The sequence below is a fragment of the Coloeus monedula genome (assembly GCF_965178545.1).
Source record: "Coloeus monedula genome assembly, chromosome: 4".
Classification (NCBI taxonomy): Eukaryota; Metazoa; Chordata; class Aves; order Passeriformes; family Corvidae; genus Coloeus; species Coloeus monedula.
In genome coordinates this window covers 47,689,947-47,710,604 of record NC_138784.1, presented here as the reverse complement: position 1 = coordinate 47,710,604, position 20,658 = coordinate 47,689,947, and the positions used below count along the sequence as shown (strand labels likewise).

The following is a 20,658-nucleotide window of genomic DNA, read 5'->3' as shown; positions in this document are numbered from 1 at the left end:
TATTTCTCAAAGTTTGGCATGTCTTACTGTACGGTTTCTATATAGCTTGAACCTGCATTGTACTGGGATTTCCTTCTTAATTCATGGAATAATTTCTCCCTTAAAGATCCACCCATAACATTTTGTCTCAAGATTGAGCAGGATGGGCAGCATGAGTACATCAGCAGCCTGGTGCTCCCTTGTGCTGTACAGTTTTTTCCACCCTTGGCAAGAGCCACCACAAAAGCCTGTATATTTTCTTGTAGGAGGTGGAGCTGTGCCGCATTGGCAGCCAGGAGAAGCTGGGGCTGACTGTCTGTTACAGAACCGATGATGAGGAGGACACGGGAATCTATGTCAGTGAGGTAAGGACATGACGTTGGGGAGGAGCATGGGAGAGGCTCATGGAGGGCTAAATGTGCCAAGGAATGAGCAAGCAAGTGCTCTGAGATGGGAGTGAAGAAGTCTTGGCCATCAACCAGCTCATGTCACTCTCAATTAATTTAGATTATCAGTTCAAATCATGAGTATTATTACTAGTGGGCTTCTTTAGTATAAGTGCTTTTAACTACAACATTGTAGTTAGTGAAGTACAAAGCAGTCTGAGCATGGTCTGAATTTTGAAAGAAATGTGTCGTTATGGAGATCAGGCAGAGCTTTTGAGGAGAAAAGTGCCTTCTCCACACCCTGCTTGCATTCTCTCTCCCTCTGCCACAGCCTCAGTAATCCTAACAGTGGTCAATCATTATTGTATTATTTCTGTGTTTGTTACAGTTGTGGTACACACAGACATATCACAGATGGGTGGAGAGAGTAGCTTGGGAGATTAATATGTTGGAAAACCGAAAAATAGAATTCTGGATACTGAGATGGGGTGAATCCTCAGGTTTTAATTGGCTCCACTCAGAAAATGTGGCACCCAGCACAGATTGTTAGTGTTTCACAAGGTCAGTCCACAAGACTTCAAAGAACACCATCTCCCTTTGAGTGTCCAGTCATTCAAAGAGGGGTTCTTTTCTGGGTAAAATAGAGCTCTTCTGAGTCCAGGGTCACTGGTGATTGTTCTGCACGAACTGTGATCCCAATTGCTCACTTTTTTGACATGTTGAACCAAATTTTGGCATTAGAGAAAAGTTCTTCACTAAAAGTGTGGTTGGTTCCTGGAACAGGCTGTCCAGGGGTGTGGTCACAGTAGCAAGCCTGTCAGAATTAAAGGAGCAACTGGGCAAAGCTTTTAGTCATATGGTTTTGTTTTAGGTAGTCCTGTGAGGAGCAGGTTTTTGGACTTAATGGGATCCTTATTGGGTCCATTCCAACTTGAGAGATTCTGTGATTCTAAATTCTTAGTGAAGCTCATGGACAGAGAGGACCAGTAAAGACAATTCTCCTATGTATCAGTGAATGGGATGAAGGCAAGATTGCACATAAACAGGCAAGTATCAATGTTAAAGCAGCTGAAAAGCACAGCCTTGGAGCAAGAATGAGGAATTAAAATAAGTTACGTAAGAATGTATCTTCCATCAGTTGTATAAGCTGTACTGTTAAATTCTGCTTGACCTTGTGAGGGCAAAGAAAGTTCAGGAATTTCTTAATATATTCCAGGATTATATCTGAAATATTTTGTTTATCCTACATGATAAATTTTTCTCAGATCTTTGAAAGTGAATGTAATGATATTATCTTTTGTACTTGATTAAGGACTTCAGATTCATTGTTTTTTCTATGACAATGCAAAAGAGGAAAATAATATCTAACAGGTAGAGGATGTAGCCTGTGAACTAAATGCTCAACTCAAAATTTTGGTTTGAAAAAAGAGCTTATGGCATGATAAGATAACCATCAAGTGAAAGGTGATAGATTGAATTGCCCTGCAACAAACAGTAGGTCATTGCTCAGGGATAAGCTGTAGTGTCTTTGATAAACTATCACTGAAGCCCTAGATATCTATTTAGGTTAAACTAACTTAAAATTAACTGGTTCCGACTAGGAATGATTTACAGGACCTGTGAGTGATCTATACAATCTGGGTCCATTGGGTTTTTTTGACGTTTCCTCACGAACTGCAAAATTCCAGAGGAAATAACAGATTGATTACTAAGATAATAATTTATTAGTAAATGCTTCCATGGAGGAAAAAGAATTGTGCCCAACGACAGGCCCATTTGTATAGAGGTATCAACTGCTGCAGAAGCTTCTCAGTCCATAGTGAACTTCAGGAGAAAAGGGGTCTCTGTCATTAACTTTTAATGCTCTGGCAGCTGAAGATTAATGCCTGACAGTGGCATAGGAAAGTATTCATTTGAAAATCATATGCTCCCAACCCTTTCTGTCTTGAGGCTTTTATCTGGAACAAGCCCATACCATCATTTAAAGAACAGTTTCGTTTCTGTGGCTGTACAGGAAACTTCAGATTGCCTCTGTACTGACTAAAAATGGTACTTTTTCAGCTTGTGCAATTGTGCAGCTGTTCTAATTTCCCATTAAATCTTTTCATGTTCAGTTACTGGTTATTGTCCTGTGCAGGTTGATCCAAACAGCATTGCTGCCAGAGATGGACGGATCCGTGAAGGAGACCGCATTTTGCAAGTATGTGAAAATAGACTTTTCCTTAAACTCTTTCTGTAGACAAACATGCAGTGCCATCTTCTCTGTGGACTGTTAATGAGGGAAGGTATTTCTCTTTGTTACGGTGATCGATGAGAAAATCCATGTCTGTCTGTTTTTTAACACAATAGCTGGGAGCTAGAGTGCGTGTACTGAGAAATGAGACTGACAAACTCGTTCTGGCTCATGCACTTATGTCCCATGTCTTTTTTTTTTTCCATATTTATTAGAAAATCTCATTTCCACTGTGTTCATCTCAGTGTCAAATTCTAAACAGGATCCTGCAGACATAAATATGAGTGTCAGAGACGTGCTGATCATTCACCAATCGCATAAATTTGGGGAAAACTCATTTATGCTAAGCATAGATAATAAGAGTTTTCGTAAAAAAAATGTGCTGTTTAGAGAAGGATGATCTTGAACATACTTAAGGAGGGGGTTCATTAGGTTTTTGTTAATATTTTCTTTCCTCCCCCAATAAGATATTGCTCTTCTGAATTATTTTCTAATCCACCACCTTGGCTTTTTTTTCACCCTTTGTTTCTGTTGATCCACTTGCCTAAAGAGCTACCCCAAAGATAGGTTTGTGTGTTACAGCATAGGTGGGTGAGGGTGGCTGGCTGCCATACAGGGCAGTGTACCTGTACAGAGAGGGTAACAGCTAGAATGGCAGTGGGTTTCCATTTTCAACCAACAATGGGTAGTGCATTTTCCACCCTAGCACAAAATCATGAAACAGGTACCAAAAATCACTTGACTGGAAATTTTTTGCTGTATTGTAGCATTTTAATTCTGATTCCAAGTTGATTTGCCTTGTATTTTGGCCTTTTTTCACTGAAGCGCCAGAGAAAGCTCCTGGTGATGACAGGTTGGTTTTCTGTAACATGTTCCATAATTACCCTTCATTAATTTAAGCAGAAGAGCTCTCAGGTTTTCACAAGATCAGTCTGTTCCTTCCTTCCAATCTTTTCATTTTTGCAGGAAATACCTTTGTTGAAACCTGTATCTCTTATCTTGCTTCAGCTTAAATCAGCTTTGAGAGCCTAGCTACACAACAGTGTCTATTAGCTGGCTTACCAAAGTGGTCCATTTTCTAGAGAGGAAACAATCAATTCGATTTTAATATCAGGGCTCACTTGGGGGCTGCTGGTTTTTTCTCTGGGTGGCTGGAATTGTGAAAACATTCACAGGATGATGTTCTCCCGCAGAAGGCACAGATGCCATGGTGTGAGGGCAGTGACGTCCTCAGCAGGACTTGGGGTGAAAGGACCATATCATGGGCTGCACGTAGGAGAGGAAAAGTTAGGGCACTGCCTTCCGGCTCTTTATATGAAATACCTACTGAGGAAATAACAGTATTTTTAACTTTCAAAAACTAGAAAAACACCCCTTTTTTATTTAACTGAGTAGAAACAATTTTCCATTCCTACTCTAGGTGCGTCAAAATAAGGAAAGAGAGAGTAGGTTCATTTTCCACTCCTTTCCTTGTTCTGTAAAATTTCTGGGTGGACTGCCAACAGCAGTTCAGGCAAATGTTCTCCAGTTCCTAACGAAATTCAATTCATTTCAATTTTGAGTAAAGACTCCAGGGTTGAGAGAAAACGTAGATAATTCTGCCATCCTCTTGAAGACTGGAGCATTACTTTAATGTCAGTGCTGATAGATAGCTATGAATTTGATCTTTAAAGTTAACAGACAGGGTTATGTGGGGTTTACTTTCATATCTGAAAACACATTGACCCTCTATCTCCTCTTATTGGTGGCATAGCTCAGAGAAACAGAAGGTGACGTTGCCATTGTGGGGGGATTACACTGAGGCTGGAAGAGATACAGATCCTTGAGCACAGAGGCATTTTCTGTGGGTGGCAGGTGGCATTGGTTAAGGGTATGGGGGGGAATGCTCTGTTATGTGTATTCCTCACAAAATGACAGCAGGTTTCCTCGCCTTTTTGAGGTTCTAACTGCCCCCTTCTCACTCTCAGAAACCACCAATCTTCACAGTCTAAGCATCTGAAAACTCCCCAAGTACTTAGTATGAAATGTTACAATGTCAAGGGAAAGTTGGAAGAGGGCAGTCCTAGTGGGAGTTCCCTAAACTTCTGCTATATTTAGCTGTGAACCTCTGAGCTAAGCACAGTCTATGGAGCAGGCTGAAGTCCTGCTCTTCCCCCGTGATAGTGAGGCTGGGGTGGGGTGGGCACCTCCAGGTAGTATGGGGACAGCCCAGACGCCTCCTCTGGGGTGCATGGGGAGCAGCTGATAGGTGTTACTGGAGCAGCCACCATGTCTGGGAGTGTTTTACACTGGCTGGAAATCTGCTCCTGTGCCTCTCTGTGGCTACATCTCTGCTTTTCAGGTTAGGGCAGCTCTGTGTTACCTGGTCCCCCGCAGACCACAGCTATCCCATCATGTAGGTTTTGAAAGGTCTCAGACATTTCACTCACTGCCACTTGAGTGATCAGGATACACTGGGATTTTCTTTAATCTGAATTAAAGCTGTGGTTTTGAGTCAGGGCTTTCAGGCCAAACATATGTACAGAAATGCAACTTTCTCTTGATTTTCAACTACAAGTTCCTACTACTTTGTAATGGAATCATTAGAAGACTTTTTTCCACAAAATATATTCAGGTACTTCTGCCTTTCAGTTTTGTTTTCACTCTTTTTGAAATACACCACACTTTGGAGGTTTTGGTGACAATATGAGAATAACCCACTTCTTGTGCTGTGAATTGGACAAAACTGAATTCATGTGAGAAATAAGATTTCTATTTGATTCCCTCATAAATGGTTTTGGACAATGAAAATTGTGTTTATTACCATGTAGTCATGAATGTCGTTGTTTTAGTAGGGTTACAGAATAGGAGAAAGGTAGCAAGAAAAGACGAGTTTCATCGAAGAACTACTTTTATTTTGATTATCCCCTTGTAAGAGGGATACATATGTTTTGTGTGGTACTGGCTACTAAGCTGTCTGCACAAATATGAAATGATTAAATGGAGCAGCAACAAGCAGTGGCCTGAAAGTATTGCCTGGTGAGAGATAATACTGTAGCTCTCTAATTGGCTCTCTACCAGCATTCAGGGTGACTGATTTCAGCTGTAGCATTACCAGTCTTCTTTCACCAGCACTATTATCTCAGAGTGACACTTCCATTACTCTGAACGGAGAAAGATGAACGTCACCTGTCAGGGGCTGGTTAATTGTGTTGCTAGATGTATGTTACCAGGGCGCAGGTTGGACATTTATGAACATAACTGCTTCCTCTGATGTCCACCATCCTTCAACGATCAATACAGCTCTTACAGTAAGCGCATAATTGAGTGAAGGCACTTACCTCTGAGGGGCCGAAGATGAGCCCGTTGCGCAATTTTCATTGTCCATACATTCAGCACAAATGAGCTGATATCTGCCCTTTATTGTGTGTTGCTTTGTGGAAATAGAAACTAATGTGCCACTTTCATTTGTTTCCTAGATAAATGGCCAGGATGTCCAGAATCGGGAAGAGGCAGTGGCGTTGCTCTCCAGCGAAGAATGCAAGAAAATTGTGTTGCTGGTCGCAAGGCCAGAGATGCAGGTTAGACTAAATAGATGCACTGAGCCAGAACCTGGGTTATACCATGCATTCACTGTCACTGTAAGTAATGAACTGCCAAGAAATAGGAATGCCAAAGTTACTGACAAAAGGAAAAAACAGATAATTGCAGAGCTTTGCCCTTTTTTATCCAGCAAAGAAAATAATATGATATTACTAGGGCTTGTTTTCCCCAAATGAAACAATTTCTTTTACAGCAGAATGAACAGGTATATAAATAAAGCTGGCAGCACCAATATGACATTAGTAAAATATGAAGTAAAACTTGAAAACTATGCATTACTCATTAGATGATTCTGGTTTGTTCAGGGGATAAATTTCCCATACTTATGTTTATCAATTTTATCTTTTACATGAAGTTTATCATTTATATGAACTTACACAAAGCTGTAGCTTGTCATTGGTGAGGGGTCTTTTTATGCTTTGTGCTTAAAAGCAGACATGTAAATGATTCATCTATGTATCAATTACAGGACTTTCACTACATTATCATTCAGCAAATGGAAATCTAATTGTTTTAACAGCACCCTGGTCACAAAAACACGCCTGCATCTTGGGAGGTGCATTTTCAAAAGTTTTTAGAAATACTTTTATGGTTTTGAAAATAAAATTATGCCAGTGTCAAGAATCTTGCCATGCCAAGAATTTTTAATATCGTTGCAGGGGACAGATGTTAGATTGATTATCAGATAAAGAAGAGTTATAGTGGTAGAAAACTACTGTTTTTACATCCCTTTATATTCTATTTGTAGGCCTTTGCAAAGCAAAAGGTCACTATATTATCTCTATCTGCCAACAATTTAGAGTTGGTTAAGTTGCCATTTGTCTCTCATGCTATTGATCTGATATTTTCAGTCTCACTAGCTGCATATTCTGTATAAATTAAATTACGTAAGTTTAATTCAGTGCCACTTGGAATCTCTACTTAAATACAGTGGTTATGAGAGTCACAATTTCAGCATTCATATCCTTTATGTATTTCAGGAAGCTAAACAATTCTTATAAGACCAGTGACAAAGTACAGCAAAAATAGGTGTGCCTCACTTTATAGTGCAAAACTGTAGTCCTCAACTGCTGAAATTTTGAAAGAGATTTTTCAGCATTATTCCGACTGTTTTTCATTAGGATTCTGTTTCTCATTAAGGAACAGAAACTCATCCACTTACAAAATACATGCCCAGAGAAAGTTCAGTCTCTCTATTTGTTTAGACTGATCAGCATGAAGTAAGGAGTCATTATGATAAAATCTGTATGAGTTAAGGAGTTACTTATATGTAGCATTGTAACTTCCCATATGAATACTCTTTGCAAATAATGCAAGTGTGGTTTGGTTTAGGTTTGGGCCTTTGGTGTTGGATTTTTTTGCTTAGTTTATGTGTTTTAAGAACATACTCATACAAAACAGATGAAAAAGCCAGAGTATGTCAGAGATCAGGCTGTCAACTGATTTCTGGCAGTTATGTTGCTTTGACTCTGGTAAAAGACAGCAGGATTAAGCAGGCTTTATTTCTAGATAGAAAATGGTAATGGCAGTATTGCAACCTTGAAGGATGACTGCTGAGCACATTCACTCAGTAACAGGGAAGAAAACCCCTCAGACCACTTATTTGTGCAGTGAATAATGAAGTTTTGAAACAGAGCACTACAGGAGCACACCACACACAGGCACGTGCACTCCCGTGTGTGAATGTGTACACAGTGTATGGTAGTGCACACGTATGCTAAGCCATTTTTTAGTTTTCTTCTAAAAGCTGTAACATAACATAAGCATTCTCATTAGTTATATACTGGGTCTGCCACAATCAAATCAACAGATTTGCCCAAGTGAGATTCATCTTTCGTCCTCCAAATTTGTTAATCTCTGCAATCTCCTCAAGTGAGGTGAATTAAACTGTGTCCTTTACAGTAGAGGAAGGCTGTGCTCATGCTTTCCTTGGGGGAAAAAAAGTAAACAGCACAAGTAAACAAAACTATCAGATGTTTCATAGAATGTTTTGAAAGCCCCATTAAGGACAAACATAAAAAGTTATATGTCCTCAAGAAAAAAAGTCTCTTCCTAATCCCAAACTGTAGGTGGCTGGCTTTACCAAGCAAAATGATGAAAGGCTTATTATGTGCTTTATAAAAGAAAAGAATTCGTTGACATGGGCAAAACCACATCAGAGTTTGTGAAGGAAACAGTGATGTTCTGCCCGTATTCCATTAGAAGTACTGCACAGCATCAGTCACTCCTTGTGTAGCTTTGAACTACTGGTTCAAAGTACTACTACTTCTACTACTACTACTACTGGTTTCAGGTAGCTTTTCTGACTGACATCTGTGACCAGACATATCCTGGCTTTGAGGCAGTGGTAATTCCGCTGTAGGTGTTGGCCTGTGCTTCACTGCTCTTGCCATCTTGGGACATGAGTGCTTGGTAGTCTTGTAATTGTCTTATGCTGAGGCTTTTCCCTTTTAGCATGGTTTTATCACTGTCGCCCTGTGGTTCCTTCAATGACAAAACAATAAGTGTTTCCTTCTGCTACAATCCTGTCATTATAGCCAAGAGTGCCTCTGACCAGTGGTTTTCTTTTTGATGCAGTGTGCCATCTGGCAAGGGATTGCAGGTACAAAGGACATGTGCCATGTGCACACATGAGCATGATGAACAATGGGAAGAAGAGCATTTTAGGCCAGGGTTCCTGTTTTATCAGTTTCAAAAGATGTGAAGGGTGTGAAATGGGTGCAAGAAGAGGATCTATTTACTTGAGAGAAAACATAGCATCCCTTCCTGTCCTTTTGCAACACCATGTTCACCAAATGTCAATGTACTGTTTTACACTTGGGGAGAAAACAACATGCAAACAGATAAGCCTTGCTTCCAGACACACCAGGAGAACAAAAATTTCCTCCCTTCAAGTCACCACATCTGTTTATTTGTTTACTTGGAAAATCAATGGGAAAATGGTGACAGAAGCGCAGCATAAGGTTTCTACTGAGGTGGTGGTAGCAGGGCACATCTCTGGGATGGAGGTTGTTAGAGAAAAGAGCCCAGTTGCCTCCTGGACCTATTAGTAGTATTGCCATTCTTTCAGTGCAGGGTCTCTCAGTAGTAATGAACATGACAGCTTCAGGATTATGCGCTGTGCCTTTCATGCCTTTTGAAAGGAAATAATGTCTGTGCTGTGCAGTCTCCTTCATCATGAGAGAAAATCAGTCATACTGTTTTACGAAAGGATAAGAGACATGAATCCCATTCTTTTATCCTTTTTCTTTTCCTTTTTTTGAGACATGAACTCCTACCGCCTGGCTTTCTTAAGAGAATCATTAGAATAAAAAGAGCTAGTCAGACATTGCCATTTGGGTTTACTCTATTTTAGCATGTGTCCTTGCTAACATAAAATAACATAATAATGTATTCTTTGCAGCTGGAGGAAGGGTGGCTGGATGATGAAAGGAATGAATTCTTAGAGGAGTTAAACTTGGAAATGTTGGAAGAGAAGCATAATGAAGCAATGCAGTACACAGCCAATGAGGTGGAGCAGGTAGGACCACTACTAAACATATCATTTGAAATTTTTCTGGGTATTCTTTTTTATTCATAAAAAATGAAACAGTATGCTGTAAAATGGGGTCAAAAGGCTTTGATAGAGTTCTCTCTCCAAATGCTGTGATCTCTGGCACACTGTATGTAAGGAAAAGGAGAACAATAGATGCTTAGCCCCGGTATGGCAAGTTAACAAACAATTTAAGAGGGTGTGATACGTGCAGATTTCTCCTTTTCTCTGAACTCTCAGAATAATACTGCTTTCCTTCATTAATTCTGAAGTGTTTGGGATTTATGACGATATACTTTATGTCAGTTTTTTTTAAAACTGGTAATTTTAAACTAATAACACCAAGGTCATGGGTTCAATCCCCATATGGGGGATTGAACTTTAGAGTTTGACTTTATGATCCCTTTGGGTGCTTCCAACTCAGAATATTCTGTGAATCTGTGATTATCGGTGTAGCACCTAGAGCTCTGAGCTGAGATAGGTACCCCTCTTGTTGTATGCATGCAATGTATGAGCCAGCCTTGCACCAGAGAGCTTGCAAAACAAGATAGAAGAGGTGTTTAAAATAAACAACAGGTGTTTTGGTAATGCAAGTGTATTTCTCTTACATGACAGTGCAGAGCTCAGCATTTGTTTTGTTAATGGAGACAAATAAGCTGTTGTTAGCATAGTCTCAGCTTGCTACTCTCCTGACTTTTACCTGCCCATACGTTCTGTAGGCTATGTGACTGGGGCAAAGATGCCATACAGTTTCATCAAGGGGTCTTCTCAGTAGTACTTTGTTGTGGAAGGTGTAAGTACCCACTCCTGGATCAGATGATCTGTCAGTATGCACACCTCTGTGAAGTCAAAGAAATAAAATTCAACTTCTCCTGGCTTCTGGATTTATGCAGCTAGGAAGAAGCTGTTTTTCCACCCACAGAACTTTGTGACTTACAATTTTTTCCCCATTCTGAATTGCTCAGAAACAGAGCCTGAGACATTTTTCTTTGAAGTGAAGAGAGGGAGAAAGACTAGGAGAGCCTTCTCTTTTCTGGAAACCAGGGAGCTTCTTTGACTTCAAATGCCCCTCTGCTTGGTCCACACTGGGGGCCTGAATGTGCATTTAGTCTGTTTCCTCCTGACCTCCCCTTCACTTGAGGGGACCCAAATCCTTGACACTGGGTCACTGAGTAGGTGATAGTTCATAGTAAAGCTCTTCCCTGTACGTAAATGAAATATTCATTGGGACAGAGACACTGACAGAATAATGAAGTCAATTATCTGAAATATGATAGATCAGATTACAAATATTTGATCTTATAAGCATTTAATTATTTACACAAAGTGGAATAACTCTAGGGTCAGAGGCGAAGGGAGCCTGCAACAGGATTTATACCAGCCTTTTACTTGTGGCTCTCCTTTCCAGGCAGTGAGCCAAACCACAGTTTCCCCAGGTTAAATGTGCTAACTTGCTGCACTGCTAGCTATTTTCAGCTGATATATGGCATCTTGTTTATTGTTTCAACCAAAATTTTATCTTGGATAGCAAAAGATTTTCTGTCAGACAAAGCACTTGTTCTTTGCAAATCAGTTTCATTTGTATGGTGACATTTTCACACAAGCCCCAAGTTCTGGTAGAAATTCTTGAACAACTGTATCTACAAACTCCTACTAGGCCCTCAAGTGACATGGTGGGACCTTTGAAATCATTTTACAGTTGTGACCTTCCACTGCAGAGCTCTTGTCAAGCTTTGGCTTTTTCACTGAATTTGGGTTGTGGATAGTGTCAATTAGTAAACGGTGGTATTCTGTGAAGTCGTTTCTCAGAACCCATTGAAATTGTTTTTTCCCCTTTGGAGTCTTTTGCCGAGCTGTTTTTTGGTATTTTTTGTCATATTAAGATTTTATATTACTGTAAAAGAACACTACACTTGAAAAAAATGGTGGTCACTTGTGATCTGTCAGTATCTGACATTGCATTGCTTGAAGTAATTCTAGGACAGCCAGACGTTTCTTTGCCCTTCTGATGAGTGATCGAATCAACCAGATGCAGCTTGGTGTGTAATGGGGCGTCAGTAATTTGTGACAGCTGCTGTCTCTCTAGACTCTATGTAGTGACTCATCAAGTCAGAAAACTGGTTCTTTACTCCTTGTTAGGCTGGGAATCCTAGCAGTTTCCTGAGGGGATTCACACTATCCACTGGAGCTATGAAACCCCTCTTACTGAAGCTGCCAGTGGCAAATCATGAGTATCTTCAAGCTCCCTGGTTGGCCATGGAGACCAGCCTTGATTTTTGTGAACAAAAACATAGTCCTCTGGCTTCATAATCATCTGTCATCATGAATCTTGAGAGCTGCAGGAATGAATACACTCTCTGTCAGAATATCCTTCCAAATACAAGTCCGTTTTACCGAATGCCATTTAACATTTAATGTGAGTTGTCACAGAAAAATTTGGTACAGTTTGTAATAGAAGAATCAAGTAGATAGTCATGTCTTTTCTGTATATTTTTGACCTACTCTGTAGAATTCAGTCAAGAATTGTATCTTCTCTGTATGGAATAGTCCAATAAGCCTCAAGGAAAGATGTAATTCTCCATTATTTATAACTCATTGTGTTCCTTTACAACATCATGGTTCATTGTGCAGCAGAGATAATTTTCAGAAGAATACCATACATTTGCCATGCAGAAATTCTTATTGGTTTGATGCTATATATCAGAACCTATTAAGAAGAAGAAAGAATTGGATAAAAAAATTATTCTAGTCCATTCAAAGCTGAAATACAGTGAAAATATCTGGGGGAAAATCCTTTTTATTTGAGGGAGGCTTGTTTTAAGAGACCAGCCTTGTTTGCAGAAGAGCATTTTCCCTTTTAGTGAACCACTGAAAACAATTCCAAATTCCCCTCATGGTTTGAGTACCTCATGGTTAGCATGCCAGTGGAGATTCCTCTTCCTGTGACCAGTCTCCCTCTCACTGTCAGAGACTGACCAGAGAGCCCAGCTGTGTTTGTCAGTGCCTTCAACTGAATCTTACTGCATTCAGACTTTAGTGCAATATGGGTTTTGAGTCCCCATATACATCATAAATTGTAAAATGAGAATAGAACAGTGCCTGAATTCCTGCAAGATTAGCCATTTTATAGGCAGGAATGCTTGCTGGAGCTGAAATGCAGAATCTTTTGAGGTTCATTTATTGCTTTATTGTACGCACTGCTGGGTTTGCCTTCTCATTATCTGAGTTCTCACTGCAAAGATGAGGCCTAAGGAGCCCTTTGGTATTTCAAACAGAAATAATTGTAGAAGAGATTGACAATGTATGTTTGAAAACAAACACTTTGTTTGAAATAGATAATAGATAACACCAGAAAAAGCAACACACTGAAAATTGTGGACTCTCTCTTGTTTTTCAGAAGGGAAGTAACATGGAATTAGGCTTGTTATCTTTCAAAATAAAATTTAAATTATCTCATGCTGTAAAAGACTTCTCATTCTGCACATATTTAGGAGCTCTGGGAAGCATGAAATGTCCAGGACAGAAATGCCAGAGGCTACCTTACTTGAGTCACAATGGATTTTTTAAGATAATATATCTCACAAACATGCAGTACAATAAATATCTGTATTACTTTCCATTTTCTTAATTGACTTAGCTGTAAGTATCCACAAACTGGGGAAAAATTTATTGTGATATGGATGTCTGCATTAGTTTGAGAAGAATTTGATTGTATAGACACTTGTTTTTTCCTGAGGGAACCCGCAGTGACTATCTGACATTCAGATGCCTGTACTATAGGCACTTAACTTTCATCAGATCAATCCCACTCATCTGGTTTCTACTTGACTCAAGAGATGGGCTTTGCTTTTTTTACATCTTTGGTGTGTGCATGTTAATTCCAGGTAGTGTAAGTTGAGTAGATGGCAGTGTATTATATTGTGTCAGTACAAATCAAGTTGAAGAAGCAAAGTTTAAATTATTGATAAAAGTGGTGTGGAAAACAAGAGCTACCAGTTCTGAAAGTGTTGATTGCATGGGCCTCAACTGTAAAGTCTCTTACCAACACCTATACAAATAGCCTAATTTAGTGGTTTTTTTCAGAAGTGCTCAAATATATGCTTTGCTGGTGTAGTACCATGCAGAAGACATCAGAGGAAGCATCATGAAGCTCTGCTCCAGTAAGCTGTGTAACTGTGCTAACACATTATGGATAAGCCACCCTCTTCAGAGTTTTAGTCACAGAGATGCAAATTGTGTTATATCACTAAGAGAGCAGATCCTGACCCTCCTTGCTTGGTCATGTGAATGGAGCCCTGCATTTGGAACAGGCACCTAGATTCCTGAGTGTTCTGCTGCACTGCCCTCCTGTTGTCTGGTGGAGCTGTTCTCTCTCCTGTCAGTAGTTAAATATTTTCCAGAGCAGTGAGAAATATGGATTGCACATTGCAGTGGCTGGGGTGAAGTTTAAGCTACCCAGGCTGGAGTCACTTCTCTGCTGAAAGGTTTGGAGGCAGAGGAGGTCAAGGCAAGTTGCAGCAGCTCCAAAAAAGGTGAGAGAAGGGAATAGAATACCATATGTAGTGGCACTTACCTGGAGGAGGTGAACTAGAAAGATACTAAATTAAACCTAAATCTTCTAAGACGTCTTCTCAGAAATTTTTAACTAGTTTGTCACAGACACTAAATTCTCCTGGTGGTGTGTTTCTTTCAATATTTGCTTTATTCCACTCTTACACTGAATTGGGGCTGGAGGTTATTTTTGTTTTTCTGACACTAGGCTATTATTTTTTCTTAACAGTTGAAGAAATGAAACCAGATGAAGGGTATGTGATCATGAGCCACACACAAAGAGAGGAGAAGGGATGATATAGGAGACACATTTTCATCCTGTTTTACTGTTTGTCAAAGTAGATAAGAAGGGAATTATGACAGAGGCCTCTTTGAGTTTGTTTCCTTTCACTGGGTGCACTCTACCTTTTCTCTGTCTTGATTATTACAGTCATTATACATAATTATGCAATTATGCCTCCTAAAAGAGACATGGTGTTTGGTTGGTACTATGTGCACTTAGCTGCTCGGTCATATAAATTGCACTCTGCATGATTCTTTGCTTATTTGGTTTGAAAAAAGTGTCTGTCTCTTTAGAGAGGTATTATCTCACATTCTATGGAATATAAATAGGCTGAGAATATAAATAGGTGAGGTACAATGAGTGGAGTGCTAATCAACAGCCAAAAAGCTTAACATTATGCCCATGGCAAAGCATTCAGTGTTGTTCTACACTTAATATTGAAAGACTGTTTTTATTTTTAAGGAACATAAACTCTAACAATGGAAATAAATGAGTTTTCAGAAAGAGTTTCCGGGGATGAAATGGATTGAGGTCCTTCCGAGCAAAATCCTAGAATTCAAAATGAACACTTTTTCAGAAAAAGGCTGCTGAACACAAGAAGTGTAGAAGGCCATGGAGGGTGTAATGGAGCAAACAAAAGTTCACTGTTTAAAAAAAGAAACAGCAGTCTTTTTGCACCCTGTGAGGTTGTGCTAGTCATTGCTTGATTGGCTGCTTGCTTGTTTGTTTGAGTTGATACCAGTACTGAAGCTTTCTCTCAAGTTTGAGAAGATTTCAGCTCCACCAGTTTCTGGCCATAATCCAGAATCAAAAACAGCTCACCATCTGGTGATCATTATCTTTAAGCACTGCAAAGAGATAGCTTAGCTAGAGAGGAAAATATTTCTTTCTGGACTTTAGAAGCTATGTCACTAGTACTGTAATTCACTTACTTTGCTCAGTATGGGAACCACAGCATAACTCTCAGAAATGCTTAAAAGCTATGAGCACTAGGACTGCTGTTTAGTGATCTGTTTTAATTCAGCTTAAATCAGATCCCAGCTATTTAAGCAAAACAGAGCTGGAAAATATTCTCTAATAATATGGTCTGCATTTGATAATCATTTTGGTTTACTCATTTTTTTAGCCAAAGAAACATGAAGAGGAAGATGGCACTACAGACACTGCAACCTCATCGTCCAACAATCATGAGAAGGACAGTGGGGTGGGACCTACAGATGAAAGTCTCCGTAATGATGAGAGCTCAGAGCAAGAAAATGCAACTGAGGAGCAGAATAGTGCAACCTTGCAGAGCAAACGGGATCTGGGCCACAGCCAGGATACATTAGGCAGTGTTGAGCTCCAGTGCAATGAAAGCTTTGTGTCTGGGGAATACATTGAATCTGATTTCATAGGAAACCCAGAGGAGGAATGTGAAAGGTTTCGGCAGCTGTTGGAACTGAAGTGCAAGATTCGAAACCATGGGGAGTATGATCTGTATTACTCAAGCAGCATGATAGAGTGCAACAGAAGAGAGCAAGACGGAGTCGAGCATGAGCTGCAGCTACTCAATGAGGAACTGAGGAACATTGAACTTGAATGCCAGAATATTATGCAGGCTCACCGGCTCCAAAAGGTGAGAGATCAGTATGGAGACATTTGGGCTTTACATGATGAAAGTTTCAGGAATTATAACACCAGCATAGATGTACAAAGAGGCAAACTGGATGACATCATGGAGCACCCTGAGAAGTCTGACAAGGACAGCTCCAGTGCCTACAACACTGCCGAAAGCTGCAGGAGCACTCCGCTGACTGTGGAGCGATCCCCTGATAACTCTCTCCAGAGGGTGATCAGCATAACCAACAGGAAAAACCTGAGGAGCACGATTGTGGCTAATCAGTCATCCTCAGGACAAAGCAACAGGGAGACAACCTCAGCCAAAACCAAACTCACTGAGCAAAACAGTGCTGCTGAGAATGCAGGGCTGGCATCAGAAAGCAGCAAATTTACAGACCAGGAAAGGCAAGGCAGTGAGCACATTCCCTATTTGTCTCCATATCACAGTTCTTCTTACAGGTACGGGAACATACCTGCTCATGCAAAGCATTATCAAAGCTATATGCAACTGATCCAGCAGAAGTCTGCTGTGGAGTATGCCCAAAGCCAGCTCAGCCTGGTGAGCATGTGCAAAGACTCACAGAAGTGTGCGGAGCCCAAGATGGAATGGAAAGTGAAAATAAGGAGTGATGGGACAAGGTACATCACAAAGAGACCAGTTCGAGACAGAATCCTGAAGGAACGTGCCTTAAAAATTAAAGAGGAGCGCAGTGGGATGACGACAGATGATGATACCATGAGTGAGATGAAGATGGGTCGCTACTGGAGCAAAGAAGAGCGGAAGCAGCATTTGGTGCGTGCTAAGGAGCAGAGGAGGCGGCGGGAGTTCATGATGAGGAGCAGGCTGGAGTGTCTTAAGGAGAGTCCACAGAGTGGCAGTGAGGGCAAAAAGGAAATCAACATTATTGAACTGAGTCACAAAAAGATGATGAAAAAGAGAAACAAGAAAATCTTGGACAACTGGATGACAATACAAGAACTGATGACACATGGTGCTAAATCCCCAGATGGCACAAGAGTGCACAATGCCTTTTTATCAGTTACTACTGTATGAACACAACTTCTATCAGAGAGTATACTACCAGTTTAGGTAGAGTACAATTGCCTCGTTCAATGCGGCATTTTTATATATTTTGTGAATGTTTATAGTTTGATCTTTTTGTAAGCAAAATGACCTGGTATTTTTCATTTGTTTTTCATATAACAGTACTTCTTTATCTGGCAGTCTTTCTTTATCCTGCAATATATTCATATTTTTCATTTGTAGAAAAAAAATAGAAAAGAAAAGCAAAACAAAAAAAAGTGGAGAAGACAATTAATTTCTTAACCTAACACATATCCTGTAACTTAAGATCTGGATTTATTTCTCTAATTTTGCTTTTTCTACTTTAGTAACAATACAATACCAAACCAAAATGCTTTATACTGTATCCTTGGCTTAACAAGTTTTAAAGTTTTACATCTTAGATTGAATCTATTCATAAATCATATGCCACATCCCATCATATAGATAAGAATAAGAATTTTTCCAACTACATATTTTACAGTACATTTAATCTGTAAATTGTAATTGTATTTGTCCAAGTAAAGTGTAGGTGGGCAATTCTCCTGTGTTATGTTGTGGCATTGGTCTTGTAGCTGGGCAGTATGTGATAATTGTGAAGATGAAAGAGAAATAAATTATTGCTTATCTTTAAGAAAAAAAAGGCAAGTGTTGTTTTATTTAGATTGAGAATTTCCCTTTAAGTAGAAGTAATTTCACTGTGCAAGGTATTTACAGCATACAGAGATTTCAAGAACAAATTCTGTAAGCTATTTCTTATGAATTAGCTTTTAATTTTGTGGAACACATATACTGAGTGGGTCTTTCTGGCTTTTCCTTACCTGCTATAATTAGTTAATTAAATGATTCATTGATATATTACTGTGTTGTCAGATGTTAGGTAACTGCTGTTAGTCCTCTCCCTGGCTGACCTTGCTATTTGTTCTACACATACAAAATATAAACACAGCTTTTGCCTAACTTCGAACTAAATCTCATGCAAGAAGAACTAGCAATAACATTTTCATAGAATGTGAGTTAAGGAAAAACAGAGAACGAAAAGCAACTGAGTTAAGGGTATAAAATTATTGTTGAGGAGCGTCCAGGTCTTTTAGAAGAGCCTCAATTGGGAGCTGGCTGGAGCTCAGGATCAATGGCAACTTGCTATCTGGGTGCCTGATGGAGTCCCTGACTCTCCATGCAGCAGAGGCATCTCAGCTGCCACAGGAGCGTCTTCTGAGCTGCTGCTGCTCCTGGCAGCCCAGTGCCAGTGACTAGTGAAATGACTAGTCTTGGGCAGTCAGTGGGGTTGAAGACCTGCCCTAATAGCTCCATTTTCATAGTCCCTGTGCTTGATTCACAGCAGTTCCTGATTGTCATGCTTTCCATAGCAGGATTAGGTGCTGAAGTCACTTGGCATCAGGCTTTAAAAGATATGCTAAAGTTGCAGAAGGGCACATTGCAGTATTTCCAAACTACCTAATTCTGGGAATCATTCATTTGTTTTTTAACCACTTATGGCACCGGTTGACATTGGCAGTGCTCTTTGCATATGCAGGCATGTAAATACCATAAGAACACTTCTCTCCAAGTGCTTAGGAAAATTATGCCACTGACAGTTCACAGTTTGATAATCAGAAAATTGTCTTTTCCAGACTCAGGGAGACATCATGCTAAATCCTCACTAAACATACAGCTGTTCAGGCTCAATGAAAAACACCTCCACTCTTTTCTGTTAAATTAGAAAAAGTGTGGAATCCCTGACCAGAAAGGATCATAGGGTGATACAGTACTGCTTCAAGGGACTGATACCAGATTGTCTCTCCAGCTGAGCCTAGGAATTGTCTTTGACCAACCTAAATCATCTAGAAAGGTATACATTCTTCTGCAGACATCAAAGCACAGAGGTTTGGCTGTTTCCCTCACTGCATTCCAGTAATCATACTCAAACACAGGTCTCCTTCCTAATCAGAGTTGAGCTGCTATCAACTCAAGACAATGGCTGCTGTTATGTTTTTCCCTTAGATACAGTACTTACTGATTTTTTCCCATTATTAAATCACGACTCAGAGCTCCCATCAAGGTAGTGTGACATTCCAATTCAGAGAACAAAGTGAATCTTCAGAAAACATCATTATTTCATCACTGAGAAATAAAAGTAGGAAAATCTATGTCCAATTAGAGAAAAGTCCTAACTGGAGGGTGATGGGGTGGGGGCTCTAAGTGGAGAGGAGAGGAGCTAAGTAATATATAATAATTAGAGAAACAAATAAGCAATAAACAATATTTATAGTATACTAATAGGCTGTAAATGGAAAAATGTCCAAATCTGGGGAGATCTGTCAAAATCTAGTAAGACAAATGAGAAAAGCAAGAGGTGATACAGTGATACTGCTGGTAGCACACATGATGTGATTTCTAGCTCAGCACATGCCTGCCAGTGCCCAGCCACCTTCTTTTTTCTTCACCTGCTGAAATATCATGTCCCTACTTAATCCTTGATCTGGGCAGTTTCGAGCAGCCCACAGTTTTCTCTCCTTTTTTCTCAAGTGCAGTTATTAAGTGTCATTTCCCTTTTTCCCTGGGCAGTTTTGGGGAGAAGTATTCATTTTTGCGTGATGAAATGCCTTGATCATTCCTGCTAGCAGGAAGATAACCATGCAGCCCCAGAGCAGGGCTGCGAGGCCACCCAGGGTGGTGGTGCACAGGGGCTGAACGGCAGGCCAGTGTTTTACTGTTCACTGCTCTCAGCTGGTTTCTCTGCAGGGCAGGACTCAGCATTGCACTCTCTCATTCCAGCAGTTTTGTATCAGTGAAATCCAATGCTGACATCCCACATGCGGTTTATTCCTGCATATACTTTTTTAAAAAGTCATAATATTTACTGAGGAAAATAACATTTTAGCACCAAGGCAAATTAAAAGAGAAGGAACAAGATGCTTTTTATGTTGTCATAAATCTTTAAAAACTTGTGTGTTGAGAACTTTTTTCATATGAAAGAACATAAAAATGTTTTCCAACTGGAACAAGACCAGATCTTGCTTAGCAGGATTGCTCTGAGATAAGGAGCAAAAGTCAGGGAAGAGTAGCTGCATGGGTGTGTTACCATGGCCACATTGCTGCTGGGAAAGGAGTTAATGTCCTGCTCATCCTTCCCCCAACACTGGTACCCAGCTGAGACCAGTGGGAGGTAATTTTTCCTATGAAGCCAACAAAATGGCCTTGTAGAAAGGCTTGTGCCTCTTGACAACTGTACTGCCAACTGATTTAGGAGCACTACTCACCATAAGTAAGGTTAAAATCTGTGGGATCCCTGAATCATCCTCTCCAGTGTAAGTCTCCTAAAAGGGAGAAGGGTATGATCATGACAATAAACTAAACCTGCATCAGATTTATTTTTTTTAAGAAAGAGACTGGTAACATTATTTGAGTTGACAAATCAGAGATGAAATCTAGTCGTGCTTGATACAT

The 20,658-nt window shown here is 40.0% G+C and overlaps 1 protein-coding gene across 2 annotated transcripts in view; it reads left to right on the top strand.

The window, feature by feature from the left end:
* PDZRN4 (PDZ domain containing ring finger 4) overlaps positions 1 to 17,199 on the top strand; it is a gene marked incomplete at both ends in the record, with an annotated part of 233,416 nt that extends 216,217 nt beyond the window's left edge. For both annotated transcript variants that reach the window (XM_082280601.1, XM_082280602.1), the window contains 5 exons: positions 246 to 344; positions 2,503 to 2,565; positions 6,057 to 6,158; positions 9,584 to 9,700; positions 15,673 to 17,199. In XM_082280601.1, the coding sequence (XP_082136727.1) occupies positions 246 to 344; positions 2,503 to 2,565; positions 6,057 to 6,158; positions 9,584 to 9,700; positions 15,673 to 17,199 (1,908 nt within the window). The remainder of the gene's footprint in view (positions 1 to 245; positions 345 to 2,502; positions 2,566 to 6,056; positions 6,159 to 9,583; positions 9,701 to 15,672) is intronic.
* Between the last annotated feature and the right edge of the window lie 3,459 nt (positions 17,200 to 20,658).